This window comes from Homarus americanus, unplaced genomic scaffold (assembly GCF_018991925.1).
Source record: "Homarus americanus isolate GMGI-L3 unplaced genomic scaffold, GMGI_Hamer_2.0 scaffold45848, whole genome shotgun sequence".
NCBI lineage: Eukaryota > Metazoa > Arthropoda > Malacostraca > Decapoda > Nephropidae > Homarus > Homarus americanus.
The window spans coordinates 1,067,758-1,085,843 of NW_024727688.1; the positions used below are offsets into that span (position 1 = coordinate 1,067,758).

The following is an 18,086-nucleotide window of genomic DNA, read 5'->3' on the forward strand; positions in this document are numbered from 1 at the left end:
GGAGCACTTTATAAATGTTCACGAGCTGTAACAAATTCCCTGAAAGTTGGGAAATTTTCAAAAGTTATATAGAGTTTTTTTTGTTTATAGTGAATGCGATGAATTCTGTAAATATACGATTAGGGAATTTCTCTCAATCTGGGTCTGTTTTTATAAATTTGTCTGTCTCTTTATGAATCTCTTTTATTTATTTATCAATCTTTTTATCTCTTTATAATTTATCCGTCTATTAATATTTCTATCAATATCTTCGTGTGTGTGTGTGTGTGTGTGTGTGTGTGTGTGTGTGTGTGTGTGTGTTACTCCCTCTAATATTTTTCCCTGAGTTTCACCACCATATTTTCGTAGCCCGGAGGCACCATAAGTCAGCACCATCACCCATGACAGGTAACAAGGGCTTGGCGGAAGGATGAACGGGAGTAGAAATTCACCATTACTGTGCGTCATCCAGCTGAAAGTCCGCTCCTTCACGCTACCCCTCCTCACCACCCCTCCTCGCCTCCGTCGGGTAGTACAAGTGGCAGTGTCTGATGCCGCTTCAGGAGTTGCTGATGCCTGCAGGTCGTTAGTCTTGCTGGGAGTGTCACTTGGAGGAGCTCTTGGTGGTGGTGTTGATGCCTTTAGGGGCGTTGTTGCTGTTACTTACGACGCCGTCAAGAGGTGGTGTTACTGCTGGTAGTGACTCCTCCAGGAAGTTTAAGGTGCTGTTCCCGCTGGGTAGAGATGTTGCTGGTAAAGGCTGTGTTATAGATGCTGTTAATGCTGGTGGTGAGGCCATTTGGTGCTGTTACCGGTAGCGTCACTGAGTTGTGGGTAGTGGCAATCTTTACGAGGAACTAACTGCTGCTGCCACTGCTGTTAACACCTTCAGGTAATGGCGGTGTTGATCTCTGCTTGGTAACGCACAACACACACACAACACACACACACACACAACACAACACACAACACAACACACACATTTGTTTTCTTATCCTAGTTCACTATTACCCATTCCATCTCTGCTCGATGATCTCGTGGTTGACTTCACCTCTGGATGTCTTCCCATTGGACCTGGATACAGTTCACATAATAAGTCACATCGGACACTAAATTTACCAACTATACGTCATTGACTTGCTAAAAACCACGTCAGTATTTACAGGTTTAACTCCCATAACTCCACGATTTATGCTCAATGCTCCTACATGATATACATCTTTGAATATTTCTCTACTTTATCGACATTGGTATCCATTTATTCAACAATTGTCGGCTATAACTTACACATTCGCACGATATAAATATGTTTTAATTATCCGAGGGGACCAATTAGCGTATATTCTCCCCCCCGCGGGCCATTTACACTGCCGTTCCACCATTGCCTCAACTATTGCACCAACACGGATGACTTACAGTAGTGCGTCGGCCACCACCATTCCCAGCCGCCGGGATATTCGCTACACTGTGTAATCTGGCCAGCTAGTGCCTACATTAACTAATAAATACTGCTAGTTAGGTCAATACGGCCGCTGGTGTGTCGGTGCTGGGGAAGGGGGAGGAAGAGGGAAGAAGAGGAAGGAGGAGGTGAAGAGAGGTTCAGAAGAAGGGGAAGGATGAGGGAAAGAGAGAGAGAGAAGGGAATAGCAGAGGAAGGAGGGAGTGGAGGGGAGAGGAGGGAAGGGCAGAAGGATGACGGAAGGAGAGGCAGGGTAAGGAGGAGAGAAGGGAGGTGAAGGAGGAGGAGGAGAAAATGAAGGAGACAGTAGGGAAACGGGGGGAGAACATGGTGTTTATAGTTGATTTTTTTTTTCGTCTGATGTTAGTTAATATTTTGCTTTTTTCTCATATTTATCTGTATTGTGACTTATTCTCTCTCTTTATTTTCCTCTTATTTCTTTCAAAGGTTCGTCTGGTGTTTGTTTTAATCATCTATTGTTTTTCATCATCTATTGAGTATTGTTATTATTTTTGTTTGTGTGTTGATTGCTTTTGCTCTTTCCGATTTTGTTTTGTACGAGTCTTTGTTGTTCATTGTGTTCTATACGAGCTGTTCTTTGTGTCTCTTCCCCCCCCGCACGCCCTCCTGCCCCACCCCACCGCCCCCTGCCCCACTGCACCCCCACTGCACCCCTGCCCCACCCCCACCGCCCAACTGCACCCCCCACCGCTCCCGCCCACTGCCCCCACCGCCCCCCTGCCCAACCCTCACATAGAATATACGGGGGTGGGGTGGGGGCAATGCTATTTCCCTTCAATAACTTGTAAAACTGCTTCATGGGGCAATATGGGTTGTGGTTTCCAGCGCCATGAAGTAGTAGTGTGGATGTTAAGGTGGAATCTGACATCCGTGTATACTTTATTTATGCATACATACATACATACATACAATCATACATACATACATACATACACAATAATGATGATCTGGGACCACTCATCACCACTACCACCATCATTACCCACTCCCGACTCACCACCACTCCTCCCCACCACTCCTCCCCACCACTCCTCCCCACCATCAATAGCGCCTATATCATATCAATCAGGGAGAGAGGGAGGGAGGGGGAGGGAAACAAACCTAATCTAACCAAACCCTTACTATTGAGTATAGTCTGTGCAGGATGACACTAACTGACTGACCACCACCTACCTCCGCGGCCCTTGTATTAGTTCTGTTGCCTCGTGTTCATCACCAAGGAACAATTTCACTTTGTTTTACCTATTTTTTTTTTGGTTCACCTGTGAGTTGGAGCTGAACTTGTCACGATCAACAGCACCGATTGGATTTTTTTTATCGTATTTTTGTTTTTTATTGTTTTTTTTGGTGGTTTTTTTTTTGTGTTTTTAAGTGATAATATTTCTGGCAGTGATGGTGTTTTTTTTTTTTTTAGTTATGGGTTTTTGTTGGTGTATAATAATATCCGGTGTTGGAGAAATTGATGGAGTGTTGGAGGACGATAGTGGAGTTATCGTAAGAGAGGGCTATTGTGCGTTGTCTGTGGCGAGTGAGGACCATTGGCGAGTAATTCTGGTGTTATTTTGATGCGTTCATGTGCGAGTGGTGATAACACACACACACACACACACACACTCCCTAGATCACTGTATGTTTTAGGACCCTGAACTTTCACTATTTCATGACCCTGACGTATGAGGTTTACCCTAGGGGGGGGTTATTATACCAATTTTATTAATTTTCATACATGTTACGTTCCATACACTGCAAATATTTTCTCTTGACAATATTTTTGGTTTTACGTTTTTCACTGGAATGGTTGTGGTTGATGATGCTGTTGTTGTTGTTGTTGTTATATTTTTTGTTGTCATTGTTATTTAATATTGTTATTATTTTTATTATTATTATTATTATTATTGTTATTATTATTATTATTATTATTATCATCATCATCGTTATTATTATTATTATTAAACAACAATACTTAATTTTCTATAGTAATCTTCACTCCTCATCTCTCACCAATTCCACCAACTGTGCCGGTTTGAGCCCAGGGGTGGCGTGAGGTGTATACCTAATGAGCTGGGGTAGCCTCACCTGTGTAATCAAATGCCTTACACGTCGTCTTTCCGGAGCCTCTCTGAGACTCCTCCTGTATCTTCAGGCAGGGAAGGAAGGAGTCTTGTGCTTGTAGGGTAAATTGCTTGGAGTCTTACATCTAAGGGTTGATAAGAATTTTTCCGAAGCAATTATTGGAGGGAGTCTTTCTGCTTGGGAGAGAGTCTTGCTGCTTGGGAGGGAGTCTTGCTGCTTGGGAGGGAGTCTTGCTGCTTGAGAGGGAATCTTTCTGGCGTGTCTTTTGCATGTGAGAGTCTCTTGCTTGCAGGATTGCAGGAGTCTTTACTTTATGAGATGGTGCTGCTTGAAGGAGGAAAATATCGTAAAGAGTTTATGGACTTATGATGAGACGTTTGAGGGAGACTCTTGCTTGAGGAAGACTCGCAACTGAGGGGAGGAAGTCGTGGAAGAAGGGAGGAGGCTCTTGAATGAATCTTGTAGTACCAGGTAACAAGAGAGCCATAGTGCCAGGTAGTACCAGGAGGACTCATAGTGTCAAGTTATACCAATAGCAGTAATACCACTTAGGACAAGGAGCCAGAGGTAGTAGAGAGAAACGAGAGGAGCCAGAGGTAACAGCAGGAGGCAGACCCCGACCGAGTTACTTCAGGAGACCCGGCCAAGCTATTGTTTATTTTCCATTAAAGGCGACTGGACACTTGTAAAGCTGGTTCTGTTTGTCTTTCATTTTCATTAAAGTTAAAATGACGGGTTGAAAAAAAAAAGGACTTGGGGGGAGGGGAGGGGTCATTTTTAAGGGAGTGAATTTTTTAGGGAATATGAAATTGGGTGGTGAGGCGCCCTTAGGTTCTTGCTTCCTTCACCTTCGTATTTCTTTCTTTCTTGGGAGTGTTTATTTTTTTCTCCACGCTTTCTTTCATCTTTGTTTTCTTTCCTTTCTTTCATTCTTTGGTTATTCCCTTCTTTCTTTCTCTCTCTCTTGTTCATCTGTTCTTTCATTCTCATTATTTCTCCATGTATTCATTCTTGTTTTTTACCCCTTCTTTCACTTTTTCATTCATTCACTTATTCATTTTGTTTTCCCTTCCTTCTTTCTTCCCTCATCTATTTATTTTATTTCCCTGCTTCTTTTTTACTTTATGTTCATAACCTTTTTTCTTTCTTTTCTCTCCTTCCTTCCCTCTTTATTTTTTCATTAATATTCCAGTCTTTTATCCCTTGTTATTCTTCCTTCTTTCGTTTCCACCATTCATTCATCCCCTCTTTATTCCCCCCTGTTTCTTGGTATCCATTTACTCTCTTCTTTTACACTTTATCAACCTCTCTTCCTTCTACTCGCGTTCTTCTTCCCATCTACCCCGTTTCTCCGTATCTCCCTTCTTCTTCATCTCTTGTTCTCCTCTCCTCCTTCTTTTCTCCTCATCTTCTATCTCAATTCCCCCTCTTTATTCCTGTATACTTCATGTTACTCTTCCACTCCTTTCACTAGCCGGAACCTCTCTTCACCCACTCACCTCCTCATACCCCAGGTTAGTGTGCCCTCTCACCCACTCTCACTCCCCTCCCACTCACCTCCCACTCACCTCTCCCTCCTACATGCTTCAGTTTACTCTCCCTTCAGCCGCTGTAAGAAGTTTATCAAAAGTTTTAAAAATGTGAGAGTGTAGTCTTGTTTTGTCAGAGGGACTTGCCTAGGGGAGGGGGACTTGCCTAGGGGAGGGGGACTTGGCTGGGAGAGGAGGCACTTGGCTGGGAGAGGGGGCACTTGGCTAGGGGAGAGGGACTTGCCTTGGGGAGGGGGACTTTCCTAGGGGAGGGGGATTTGGCTGGGAGAGGGGTCACTTGGCTAGGGGAGGGGTGACTTGGCTGGGGGAAGAGGGACTTGCCTAAGAGATAGGGACTGGGAGATTCGTATGATTCTCAAATTATCGTAAAATATAGTAACAGTAGAGGCTTCAGGGGTAGGGGGTGGGGGGATAACTTCAACGCTATTTTCAACCACTTTGGAAAGAATTTTAACATAAGAGTCTCTGAGGATCCGAGCCTTGAATACAATCCTCTACATACAGCAACAGTCACGTGTGTTTTAACTCTCCCCTAAGGCTCACCAACTCGGCTTCATCATCATCATCATCCCTAATTCTTACATTATCTTTTCACCACATCATGACGTGACGAACACTTGCTCAGCCAACTCCCAACACGACCAGTAAATCATGTCTCAATGCGCGTTGATATAATCGATGCGCAAGAATATTTATATCATGGTGTATTGTGGCGCTCGCTGACAACTCGAGGCCCAGCTGCATGTAGTAAAATCTCCATAATCCTTTTTTTTAATTAATGCAACGAAATTATACAGTTTAGAATAATTTAATCGTGTTTTCTCTTAGATGATGAAATATGTGTCGCTGAGATTGAAAAGAAAGAAAATGTGTTGGGAATTTTCATAGTGAGATGTACTTTAGAGTGTGGGGGAGATAATTGGCCTCACGTGTTGATGTGGCAGAACTGCGGTTGTGGGGAGACAAAAACTGACCAATCACGATCCATCATAGGGCTGTCAGCGAGGACGTCATCAATCAAGTGACGAGTCCCAAGAAGGATTAGGTGTGATGTCATGGATTTTGACATGGATTTCGGGGTTGTCTAATATCGATAAGTGATGGTTGTTTTATTCAATTTCGGATGAGCGATATGACAAGCCAGCGTAAATGTTGACTCGCCTGAAATATTAAATTTTCACCTCCATGTGTTGACAGAAAGAATGGAGAATTTGAACCCTTGTGTGATAGTTTAACGACACTCAATCCATCGCTGGAGGAGTCGTCATCGTCATACACCGAGCAGTTACTGTGGTCATGGAGAGCTTCTGACCTCTAGCGCTGATAAAGAGTCCAACTCACTGGTGTACTGTGCAAGATAACACCACTCTGATGGCGGTATACAACCTTTATTCCCGCTGTGTGAAAGATGGCCACGGCTGGCAGGCAAAAGTCAGGCGAGCGTTAGTCTGCTGTTGACGACCATTAGTGTAGGTGAACACCGGGCGCTGTTTGTTGCTCTGTGTATATTATTGGCCTTAATATAAGAGTTAAGACTTATATAATGAATGAAGAATCTGGGAGTAAGTTGTGTTCCCTGAGGTGGAGCACCACCACACACCTGGAGCACCAATAGCATGGTGATCCTTGCTGTCTGTCGCTCGGCGTGGGTCTAGCTGAGTTAAGCTTAATGGTAAATAGTGAATGTTGAGTACTGTACCTGCCAGGGGTCAAGTGTTAGTGTTTGACTTAGATGATTCATTATAATCTTCCCGACCCTCAGATCCAGCCTCTGGCAGGCCCCCTGGAGGGCGGCACACTGGTCACCATAGAAGGCAGCAACCTGGGGCTGCGGGAGGAGGATGTGCGAGGCAAGACCTTCATCGGCGAAGTGCCCTGCCACGTGCATGAATACCACGTGTCTGTCAAGATCACGTGCCGCACGGGGAAGGCGCCACTACGTGGTATATCTGCTGCCACTCAAGATCTCCAGTTTCCTGTCAGTGTGTCCACGCCGGCCGGTACCACCACCTCTACCGTCAAGTTCACATACACCGTAAGTACCGTTGATGGGAGGGTTCTCACAAGAGGTTGAAGTGATACTTTGATTTTATATTTTTATTTGGAGTTTTGTCTACTGTACACTTGCATCCTATCTCCAGAACGTGACCGTGACGGATGTGTGGCCGAGGCACGGACCAGTGTCGGGAGGTACTGTGCTTTCCATCAGCGGCCGCTTCCTCAACGTGGGCTCCCACGTGTCCGCCACACTCGATGACCTTCCTTGTATCGTCAACAAGACGCAGTCGTCGTCGCACCGGCTTGTATGTGTGACCTCCCGAGCGACTGCGTCGGGTGACAGCAGCGATGAAGGCGATGGACCACTAAGGATCGTGCGCAAGCTGACGGTGACAGTGGACAGTGCAGAACGTTATCTCGCCTCTCCTTTCACATACAAGCCAGACCCAAGAGTCCTCGAACTCAAACCACGTCGAAGTCCTTGGAGTGGTGGCCGCATGCTGACTGTACACGGGACCCAGTTAGACGCTATACAGGCTCCCCGCATCACTGTACTACTGCAGGACCGCATTCTTAACTCCTCTGGGTGTCGTGTCCTGGGGCCTGACCAGATGGAGTGCCCCTCACCCCCCGTGGATCGTAAGGCTCTGCTGGCGCTGCTTCGGGAGAGGAGAGACGCCCACGACGACGACGACGACAGGAGAGATGCCCACGACGACGACGACGACAACCCAAGAGCGGAGGCCAGAGTGTCCCATAAAGTCTCCAGGTTTGTTTACTTGGGAATTATTTTATTTAGTGGACTTACAGGTAAGCTAGTAACAATTAATGGTAAAAATAATATTTCTTCCTCAATTTCTTATCTTTTAAAGACAGTAGTGAGGATCTGCTTGAAGAACAGTGACTTAGAATAATATTAAACTGATGGTCTTGATATAAACAGGAACTGAACTTATGGTTATGTCCACTCACACACACTTGCTCCCGCACTCAGGTCCCCACGTCAGAACTACGGAGACTCCATCGCCCTGGACGTCGGCTTCATCATGGACAACGTGGCTTCTGTCAGGAACTTGAGGCACGTCTTGTCTTCCTCTGCCCGCTCCCTCGTCTACGTTCTCGACCCCACCTACAAGGAGTTCCCCAACAGCATCAAACTCTATAAAGGCGACACACTCGTCATAGAGGTGAGTCTCTTGTCTGGAGGAATGTCATTACACACTCAATAGTCATGGGGATTATTGCCATCATTACATACACATATATTAAAAGATCTGTTGGTATGGTTATTTGTTGTTGTGTTTCAGGGCGAGAATCTTAACTTAGCCAGCGATGAGTCAGACGTCAACGTGACCATTGGGACCCGCCAGTGTAACGTGACGTCCCTGGCCCTGACGCAGCTGGTGTGTACTCCCCCGGAGGTCCAGCCGCCCCCAACTGACGAGCTTGGTCACTCCACAGAACACGACCTCCCTCTAGTGGTAGTCAGGATGGGCCAAAACCTCAGATTTCCCATTGGATATCTTCGCTACGAGATGATCAAGGTCCGTGATAATTTGTCTCGATTCAGTAGTTTCCAGAATGAATTATTTTGATGTGTGTCTTCCCAGTAACTGTCATTAAGATCGTTATATTTACCTCTTTAACTGTGTGTGTCTGCAGGAGTACCAGTTCCCACCTGAGGCCATAGGAGGGATGGCAGCTGGCGGGTTGTTCCTGGTGTTAGTGTCGATGGTTATCCTGGTGGTGTATCGCCGCAAGAGTAACCAGGCTGAGCGAGAGTACAAGCGTATCCAGATCCAGATGGACACCCTTGAGTCCAACGTCCGCTCCGAGTGTAAACAAGGTGAGTACCAGGTGTTATTGAACTCAAGTGTACTCGAGGTTGAGTCAAGTTTTATATATATATAAAGTTTCTGACGTCATCGCCCATAGTAAAAACAGAGTGGATGTCAATTGAGTGAATGTTAATTATCTTCTTACGTCACGATATTATAAAGTAGTTGAGTAATTAGGGACAAAAAAAAATCGATATTCAAAGAGCTTTTATGTGTATGAAATATATATTTTGCCTGTGTTTACATGGAATGGTCTCACAAAACACAACAATATTCTTATCATATATTCCTCTTAACCAAACTTTTAATTCTTCGACATAAAAAAAAAAAACAGAACATTATTATAAACCTGAAATTACCCCGAGAGAGAGAGGATATTACCTACAGGTCAGACCCTAAAAAAAAAATATATATATACTGACCAACAAAACAGGTAGATCAATATTGCAGACTTGAGAGAGGGAGATTATCATTAATTCTTTTGATATCTGGTGTTCGTTGCAGCGTTTCTTCAGATGTGCACACAAGATGACCTGGATGACTATGGTATATATATTCAACATATATTTTTCACCCTTTTCACCCCTTCCCTCCCTCCCTCCCTTCTTCTTCCTCCTCCTCCTCTTCTCCCTCTTCCTCTTCACTAGACTTTATTTTTTAATTGCCTTTTAAATCCCTCACTGTCCATGTGATATGCTTAAACTATAATCCCATTTCCCTTAACACAAAAATGAAATATGTTTTGGAGTGTCCCAGAGCATGTTATTACCGTCTACTCATGCTGGAGAGAATTGTTTTATTATGTATTTATTTATTTTATACAGGACATTATTATTATTTAACTTGTGGTGTTTTGTGCTCACACCAGAAGAGGAAGTTAACAGGTTTTAATAACACTTAACTAATAGTAGAATTGGTTTAATTACTGAAGGTGGTGGTGATAGTTTAATGAGTAGTAGTACGCCAAGTAACTTCTCCAATGATACGTGTTAGTGTAAGTTTGTTGAGTGTTGCAAGAATAACTCACACCACAAGAGGAGTAAGTTAGTTAGTTGAGGTTTATAAATACCACACACACCTAACAAACTAGTTCCATCGTGTCTTGGGTTTACATCACACGAGGAGGAGTTAGCAGTGAGAGAGAGAGAGAGTAGGGTGTGTGTTGTCACTAAAACCCCGGCGGACGTGGGAGTCACTTTAAAAGAGCCTCATTGCCTCTTTGATCGCTTGGTCCCTGTGTGTTGGGTAGTGGAATTAGATTTAAATTGAATTTGGCTGTTTTATAACCCGTGACTTTGTGTGTAGCCGATGATAACATTAGTTCAGGTTTGTTTGTAGTACCGGGTTTGTTTGTAGCTCGTGTTAATAGTTTTTTTGTTTCCTTTTTCGGGAATAAATGCATTAGGCGTTGGTAAAGGGGGGGGGGGGGGGTGGGGAGTTGTGTTTGTTGTTTACGTTATAAGGAGAGAATCTGATTATTTATAGGACCCGGTGAGTACAGTTGGGTGTTTTTTGTGGGTGGGTCAGGTGCTGTTGATTCACTTGGGGGTACAGAGTTAATTTTGTTAACCGAGAAGTAAAGTAGATTCTGTGGCAATATATCTATGCTTTTTTGTTTTTGTAGTTGTTGACCAGATACACTCTTAATTGACAGTATTAATTACTATTGTTTTTTTGTTTGTTTTTATTTGATGTAATGATAAGAAACTTGTATTAATAATAGTATGCGTCCAAACTCTTTCTGAAATATATTAATTTGATTTTGTCAATTTAGAGTTCTAATAATGGAATCTTAAAGTAGCCATGGGGATCAAATAGTAGAGTTACCCAATCTCGTGGCTTAACATTTTCTTTGGTAATGAAAGCATACAACACCCACACTCCGTTTTCTATGTATTAGGGACAAACTTAGCCATTAGGTACACGGGGGGTGGGGGCAGGCGTCCCTTTGATCTGTTGAGTCCACTGTTTGGCCTCATATGTGTTTGTGTATCTATCCATCTATGTGTCTATATGTATTTCATCAGAATATCTTGAATAACGAATGAATCAATTCGGTGTAAATTTGCTCACTCACAGGTAACAGAGACAGGCGAGTGATTTTTTTTTTTATTACAAATGGATCAAATTTCAGAATTACTCTCAGGTGGTGGTCATAACGTTATCACACCAAAGTATATAGCTAAGATAAAGGTTTCACACTATATAACATTAACGATCTGTGGACAAATTAGAGGCTGTACCGAAAATTGATCTTGATACATAATTATTCAAATCAACACGAAATTCCCCACTCTGTATATCAGTGGTTCAGTGTGGAGCAAATAATGAAAACCGATAAATATATTTACTTTTAAACTCTCTATGTGTGTTAGGTAATGTAGCCTGATAAAGCACATTCAGCCTGTGACATGTTTTTGCACCGTTAACGCTTCCGAATCTCCTGTTATATACACCTGTCCTGTTGCGTACACCTGTCTTCTTGTTACGTACACCTGTCCTCTTGTTGCGTACACCTGTCCTCCTGTTGCCGAGTCTCTTACCTGCACACCTGTTCTTGAATTAATAAACTCAAGATGGAATGTTTTTTTTTTTTATATATATACACACAAGTCCCGTGTTGGTGGTTGTGTTGCGTGACGGCACAGAGGGCAGCACCGTACACGTCATTAGTGAACTGTGTGTGTGTGTGCTGGTGCAGTTTAGGTTATCAGAGAAGCGTATATGTTTAGTAGCGCCTGGCTTTTATGTGCTCGTTTTTCATTGTTATTTACTCTGTATTATGTAGTTTCAGAGTTGTTTTCATATTGATATCTCTAGTTACATGGTAGTCTGTATATATTAAAGGGAAATTCGTTTTTGTTCTTAGTTTATGTATTGTTAACATGAGGGAATGCGATACCATCTTGGAAATTCCGTCGGCGCCCACATGCCAGTCCGCCATGATACACAAAATGGAAGGGATTTTGTGGTATAGATTTATTCCACTCTTAGTCACATCAGGAAGGTCAATATTAGCGATATTTATTGTTAACAGTGAGAAGCGGTTTGTTGTGAAGGTAAGTTTGGGTAATATATTTCCTGGACGAGTGGCGAGGCTGGGCAGACTTTGCGAATAATAACACACATCAACACTTTTATTGCCCATAAATTTTAGTGGAGGGCATCCCCGGCTGGCTCGGCACACGTTACACCAATACCGAAAATTGGCTAAAAATATGCCGCTAAATCGATTGGATTTCTCGGAGGTTTTTGCATGAAACGATCATTACTGAAACAACCTGGAGATTTATTGTTTTCATATTTCTGATTGAAAATTGGTTGAACGATACAAGACAGTTGGGTGGGATTAGTGGCTGTATTAACACCAAGTACAATTTACTAAAACGTGTACTGTACTTGATCCGAATATTTCCTGTTGATCCTTGTTAACGGGAAATATAAATTAATGTTTTGTTGTTAGAGTTTTAAATTAAATGATACTTACTGTTTAATTTCGTAATTGACAAATAGATCCAGAGTTCAGATGCTTCAAACATGTCAACATTTAATTCAGTGTGTTAACTAATTAATGGATGGATATATATATATATATATATATATATATATATATATATATATATATATATATATATATATATATATATATATATATATATATATATATATATATATACACGGGTGTTACTCTAATATCTGTATCAACTTGTTTTCATTGGATTTATATATTTTATACTAATGAAATATTACAGTAGGCAGTAACCACACCACAATTTTGAAGGAAAAACATTGAACACTGTGTAGATCGTATTAGTGCCTGGCATATATATATATATATATATATATATATATATATATATATATATATATATATATATATATATATATATAAACTTGAATGTAATAGCATTTTTAACTATATGTAATGATCAATTGAAGAAAATGTTCATCCGTGTAACAATGTTTTCCTCAAGTACCTTTGGTCGTGGATGATCACATCCTCTGAACACAGACGAAAAATAGAAAAAACTAAAACAGTTATTGGTTTATATACAGTGCATGGCGCCCTGACTACTGCACACACACACACAACCATTCCAATAATATTCATAACAGAGTGAAACGTGGAGGGTGTGTGGCCGGAGGAGGGGAGGGGGGAACTGGCCACTGAGGGTGTGTGGCCGTGGGGGTGTAGGGAGGGGGGGCTGGCCACTGCTCAACTTTACCACCATTTCTTCATCTTGTTAACCACTACTACGCGCTCTCTCTTTACACAACTAGTTCATGTGTCTTGTTGCTGCCTGTCCTGATTGTCTGCTTCTCTACTCTCGTGAAGTTCTGTACACACCCCTACACACACACCCCACACACACACACCCCACACACACACACACACACACCCTTCACACACCCTACACACACACACACACACACACACATAGAAACTTTGTATTTATCGTGATCTCATTTACGGATTTGAAGACAAAATACCCCTTTAATCTCTCTTATCTCCTCCCCTTTCTTATCCCCTTTGGTAACATTGATAGAGCTTCACACAGACAGACACTAACCTCAGTATCTCCCTCTTGACAGCGTTCGCGGAGCTACAAACGGACATGACAGACCTGACAGCTGATCTGGAGTCTTCAGGCATCCCCACCCTCGACCACCGCAGCTACGTGATGAAAGTGTTCTTCCCTGGCGTCACCGACCACCCCATCCTTAACGACCCCAAGGTAAGACCCGACCACCCCATCCTTAACGACCCCAAGGTAAGACCCGACCACCCCATCATCCACCCAAGGTAAGACCCGACCACCCATCCTTAACGACCCAAGGTAAGACCTGACCACTATCCTTAACGACCCCAAGGTAGACCAGACCACCCCATCCTCTAACGACCTCAAGGTAAGACCCGACCACCCCATCCTTAACGACCCCAAGGTAAGACCCCACCCCATCCTTAACGACCCCACAAGATCTGTCACCCCATCCTTAACGACCCTAAGGTAGACCCGACCACCCCATCCTTAACAACCCCAAGGTAAGACCTGACCATCCCATCCTAACGACCCCGTAAGACCCGACCATCCCATCATAACGACCCCAAGGTAAGACCCGACCACCCCATCCTTAACGACCCCAAGGTAAGACCCGACCACCCCATCCTTAACGACCCCAAGGTAAGACCCGACCACCCCATCCTTAACGACCCCAAGGTAAGACCTGACCACCCATCCTTAACGACCCCAAGGTAAGACCCGACCACCCCATCTCCACGACCCCAAGGTAAGACTCCGACCACCCCATCCTTAACGACCCCCAAGGTAAGACCTGACCACCCCATCCTTAACGACCCCAAGGTAAGACCTGACCACCCCATCCTTAACGACCCCAAGGTAAGACCTGACCACCCCATCCTTAACGACCCCAAGACCATCCCATCCCATCCTTTTGACCCCAAGGTAAGACCGACCCCATCCTAACGACCCCAAGGTAAGACTGACCACCCCATCCTGAACGAATTTCAAGGTAAGACCTGACCACCCCATCTTTAACGACCCCAAGGTAAGACCAGACCACTCATCCTAACGACCCCAAGGTAAAGACCTGACCACCCCATCCTTAACGACCCCAAGGTAAAGACCCGAATTCACCCCACCTTAACGACCCTGCAAGGTAAGACCCGACCACCCATCCTTAACGACCCCAAGGTAAGACCCGACCACCCCATGACCACCCCATCCTTAACGACCCCCAAGGTAAGACCTGACCACCCCATCCTTAACGACCCCAAGGTAAGACCCGACCACCCCATCTTTAACGACCCCAAGGTAAGACCTGACCACCCCATCCTTAACGACCCCAAGGTAAGACCCGTCACCCCCATCTTAAAACTATATAACACTACTATGTTGTCTCTTAATGATCTCATAAGGACCTGCACAGTTGCCTTGATCTCTCATAAGGCGTGGGTAGTATATAGGTGTACCTCCGTCAACACTTAACTTCATCACACCTTCTGGAGACAGCGAGAGCCAACAGACGAGCTGCCGTGAAGGTCGTGGTGGTGGTGTTACTTATGTACAAGTTTATTGGAATTTTTCTCATAAGATCATTTAAAGAATTTATTTAAGCGTAGTGTCTGCAACAGGTATTATGGTAGTTTTTGAGGTTTGTCCAAGTCTACTGAAAATTGTATTAGTTTTAGGCTTTCAAAAAAAATATAAATAATGAAATGGTAGAGTGGTATACAGTACTTATGTTCCCTCTTCTTCACTACAGCTTCGCATGAATGGGTGTCGACCAGCCATGGACAGCGCCATGATCCAGTTTGAGCAACTCATCACCAACAGATACTTCCTGCTGGCCCTCATAGAGACGCTCGAGGCCCAGAAAACTTTCAACATTAGAGACATGTAAGTTGTGGCGGGGACGAGGCAGAGGTGCCGCCTGACAGCTGTCTCCTCTCTCCCAGCCCATACATGACAGGCCATGTTAGGTTCCTTGATCACACAAGTTTTATCTAGATATTCTTAAAGGAGAACTTGAAGAAAAAGCAGCTGTTTGGCTTTAAACTTTATTCTTTATGCAGGGTGTCTACTGGTCTGTAAAACTTGGAAAAGGCGGGGAATTTTATTTGGGGCTGGAAAACCTGGAAAAAAAGGGAATTTTACAAAAAATCTGGAATTTCTTTTGTGATTTCAATTCAACTTCAAAATATTGTTATTTTGACAACAATCATAGCATAAGTTAATGCTGTACTGTACAACAGGTAAATAATTATACTTTTAGGAACAAGGAGAAAAATATGGAGGGTGGGTGTCAAGGTTCATCACTAGGCCTGGTGGGTGTCACGAAAGGATCTTCAATTTATTGATTAATATCATTTATTTCATCTTTAAATTTTCCAATAGTTTATAGAATACATATTATTGAAAACCTCTAATTTTGTTATTCTGTCGTAATAAATACCGAATTAATGGACCTGGAAAAGTCAGGGAATTTTGTTTTGTCTGGCCAGTAGAAGCCGTTATATCAACATGGTCTCCTCAACTTGGCGTAATACATGACAGAAAACTTGTGGTGTGCGAGCATCCGTGTTTATATAGGGACCGACCACTCCCTCAGGACCACCTTGTCGTACCTGGAGTACTTGTTACTCTTGTGTTCTTTCTCCCGTGCAGAGTGAACGTGGCGTCACTGCTGGTGGTGGCCATGGCGGGGAGGATGGAGTACCTGACGGAGATCCTGCGCCTCCTGCTGCTGCGCCTCATTGACAAGAGTGTGGCCACCAAGCACCCGCAGCTCATGCTCCGCAGGACAGAGAGCGTGGTGGAGAAGATGCTCACTAACTGGATGACTTTGTGCATGTACACATACCTCAAGGTTGGTGGACCTGTCAATCCCCCGCCTCCTTCCAGTTGAGGGAACTGGATGGATCAATTTAGCTTTAATGGCTGGGAAGTTTAACAACTCTGGAGCTGCAGGAAAGAGTTGCCACGACTTTAATAGACCCAGCGCCGCCTGACTCTAAACTGTAAAGAGCATCTCATGGGTTATATATCCCTGAACAGTTGACTTTAAAATGATACTCCCCAATTTTACCCCTAGAGCAGGCGGCAGTGATTGAGCTTCCCTTCTTCAATATATATAAGTCAATGGTTTAACTCATCTTAAGTTACTAACATAATAGTCTGTCAATAAATGGTTGTAAGAGGAGTAATATTAATACATACCGGAAGTGCGACGGTAGAACCCTGATGACACTGCTGTCCCGCCTTTACAGGAGCAGGCGGGCCCCTCGCTCTTCCTGCTGTACAAGGCCATCAAGCACCAGGTGGAGAAGGGACCCGTGGACGCCCTCACCCACGACGCCCGCTACTGCCTCTCGGAAGAGCGCCTCCTGAGGGAACAGATTACTCACTCCTACGTTGTAAGTACAAAAGAGAGAGTGTTAAACCTTCCTTCACCTAGTTTTTGTCTGTGTGTAACTGACCGAGTAGATCACACGCTTCTCTGCCTATTGTAAGAACAGAATGTCGAAAACCACACTACCCGAATTGTTCCCTCACTTACATGAATAACAGGTAGAGAAACTGTGTGTGTGTGTGTGTGTGTGTGTGTGTGTGTGTGTTGTAGCAGCAGCAGCAGCATCAGCGGGCCTCCTCCACCCCAGGACGGCAGCAACAACACTTCATGTGTCGCTCCGGTTACCTATGCAAATTGACTATGCAAATATTCTCTGTCACTGTGGATATGATTGTTTTATGTTGTTGTTTCTGCATACTTATTCCGTCCCTGTTGCTGGTGACTGTCTCCTGTTGCTGGTGACTGTCTCCTGTTGCTGGTGACACTGTATCCCTCTGGTAGTGAAAGTTATCAGACTGTATCAAGCTCTTAGTGACTGTACCCATCTTCACTGTACTGACGATGGGTTACAACTGACTTAGTGGTACTGTAATAATATATTGTTAAGGTATTATGGTGTACTGGTATGTAGAGATATACATACAGTCATTCCCCACTCATATGTGAAGCCTTTATTCTCGCCAAGTCTAATGGAGTATTGAAAGTAAGTCACCATCCCCACCATTACCACTCATCACTACCTCAGTGACGGTGACAGGAAGAAGGAGAAGGCTGCCTTGCCCTGGGGAATTGATGTAATTTTCTGAGTGGTTCCTGCTAAACACGTCCTTAGAGGGGTGGAAAAGGGAAGGGCAACTATGGGAGGGGGTCAAGGGGATTGATAGGGAGGATGGAACATAAGGGATTGGTGGGTGGGGAGTGGGGAGTTATCAATCAGGCTGGCGTAGTGATATTTATTTTCGGTGTTAATAGATGCAGTTGTGGAAAGGGAGGTAAGGGGCGGTAAAGGGAGGTAAGGGGCGGTAAAGGGAGGTAAGGGGCGGTAAAGGGAGGAGGGCAGGGTTTTGTCATGGTGGTAAGAGGAAGAAGGGAGAGGAGGAGAAGCCGTATTTGATTGATTAACTTAATTAAATCATGTGGGAAGTTTCACCACAGTGTGGCAAGGGAACTTGTGGTGTGCTGCTTCAATCACCTCACCTCGCCCATCACCTCCCTCATGTCACCTCTCCTCGCCGTCACCTCTCCTCGCCGTCACCTCTCCCTCGCCGTCACCTCTCTCACCGTCACCCTCTCTCC

General features: G+C 44.1%; 1 protein-coding gene across 1 annotated transcript in view; it reads left to right on the top strand.

The window, feature by feature from the left end:
- Positions 1-16,854, top strand: part of LOC121865905 (plexin-B-like) — a gene marked incomplete at its 3' end in the record, with an annotated part of 107,964 nt that extends 91,110 nt beyond the window's left edge. The window contains exons 9-17 of the mRNA XM_042365464.1: positions 6,845-7,117; positions 7,224-7,849; positions 8,075-8,267; positions 8,388-8,624; positions 8,743-8,926; positions 13,512-13,654; positions 15,204-15,337; positions 16,106-16,307; positions 16,708-16,854. Of these exons, the coding sequence (XP_042221398.1) occupies positions 6,845-7,117; positions 7,224-7,849; positions 8,075-8,267; positions 8,388-8,624; positions 8,743-8,926; positions 13,512-13,654; positions 15,204-15,337; positions 16,106-16,307; positions 16,708-16,854 (2,139 nt within the window). The remainder of the gene's footprint in view (positions 1-6,844; positions 7,118-7,223; positions 7,850-8,074; positions 8,268-8,387; positions 8,625-8,742; positions 8,927-13,511; positions 13,655-15,203; positions 15,338-16,105; positions 16,308-16,707) is intronic.
- Between the last annotated feature and the right edge of the window lie 1,232 nt (positions 16,855-18,086).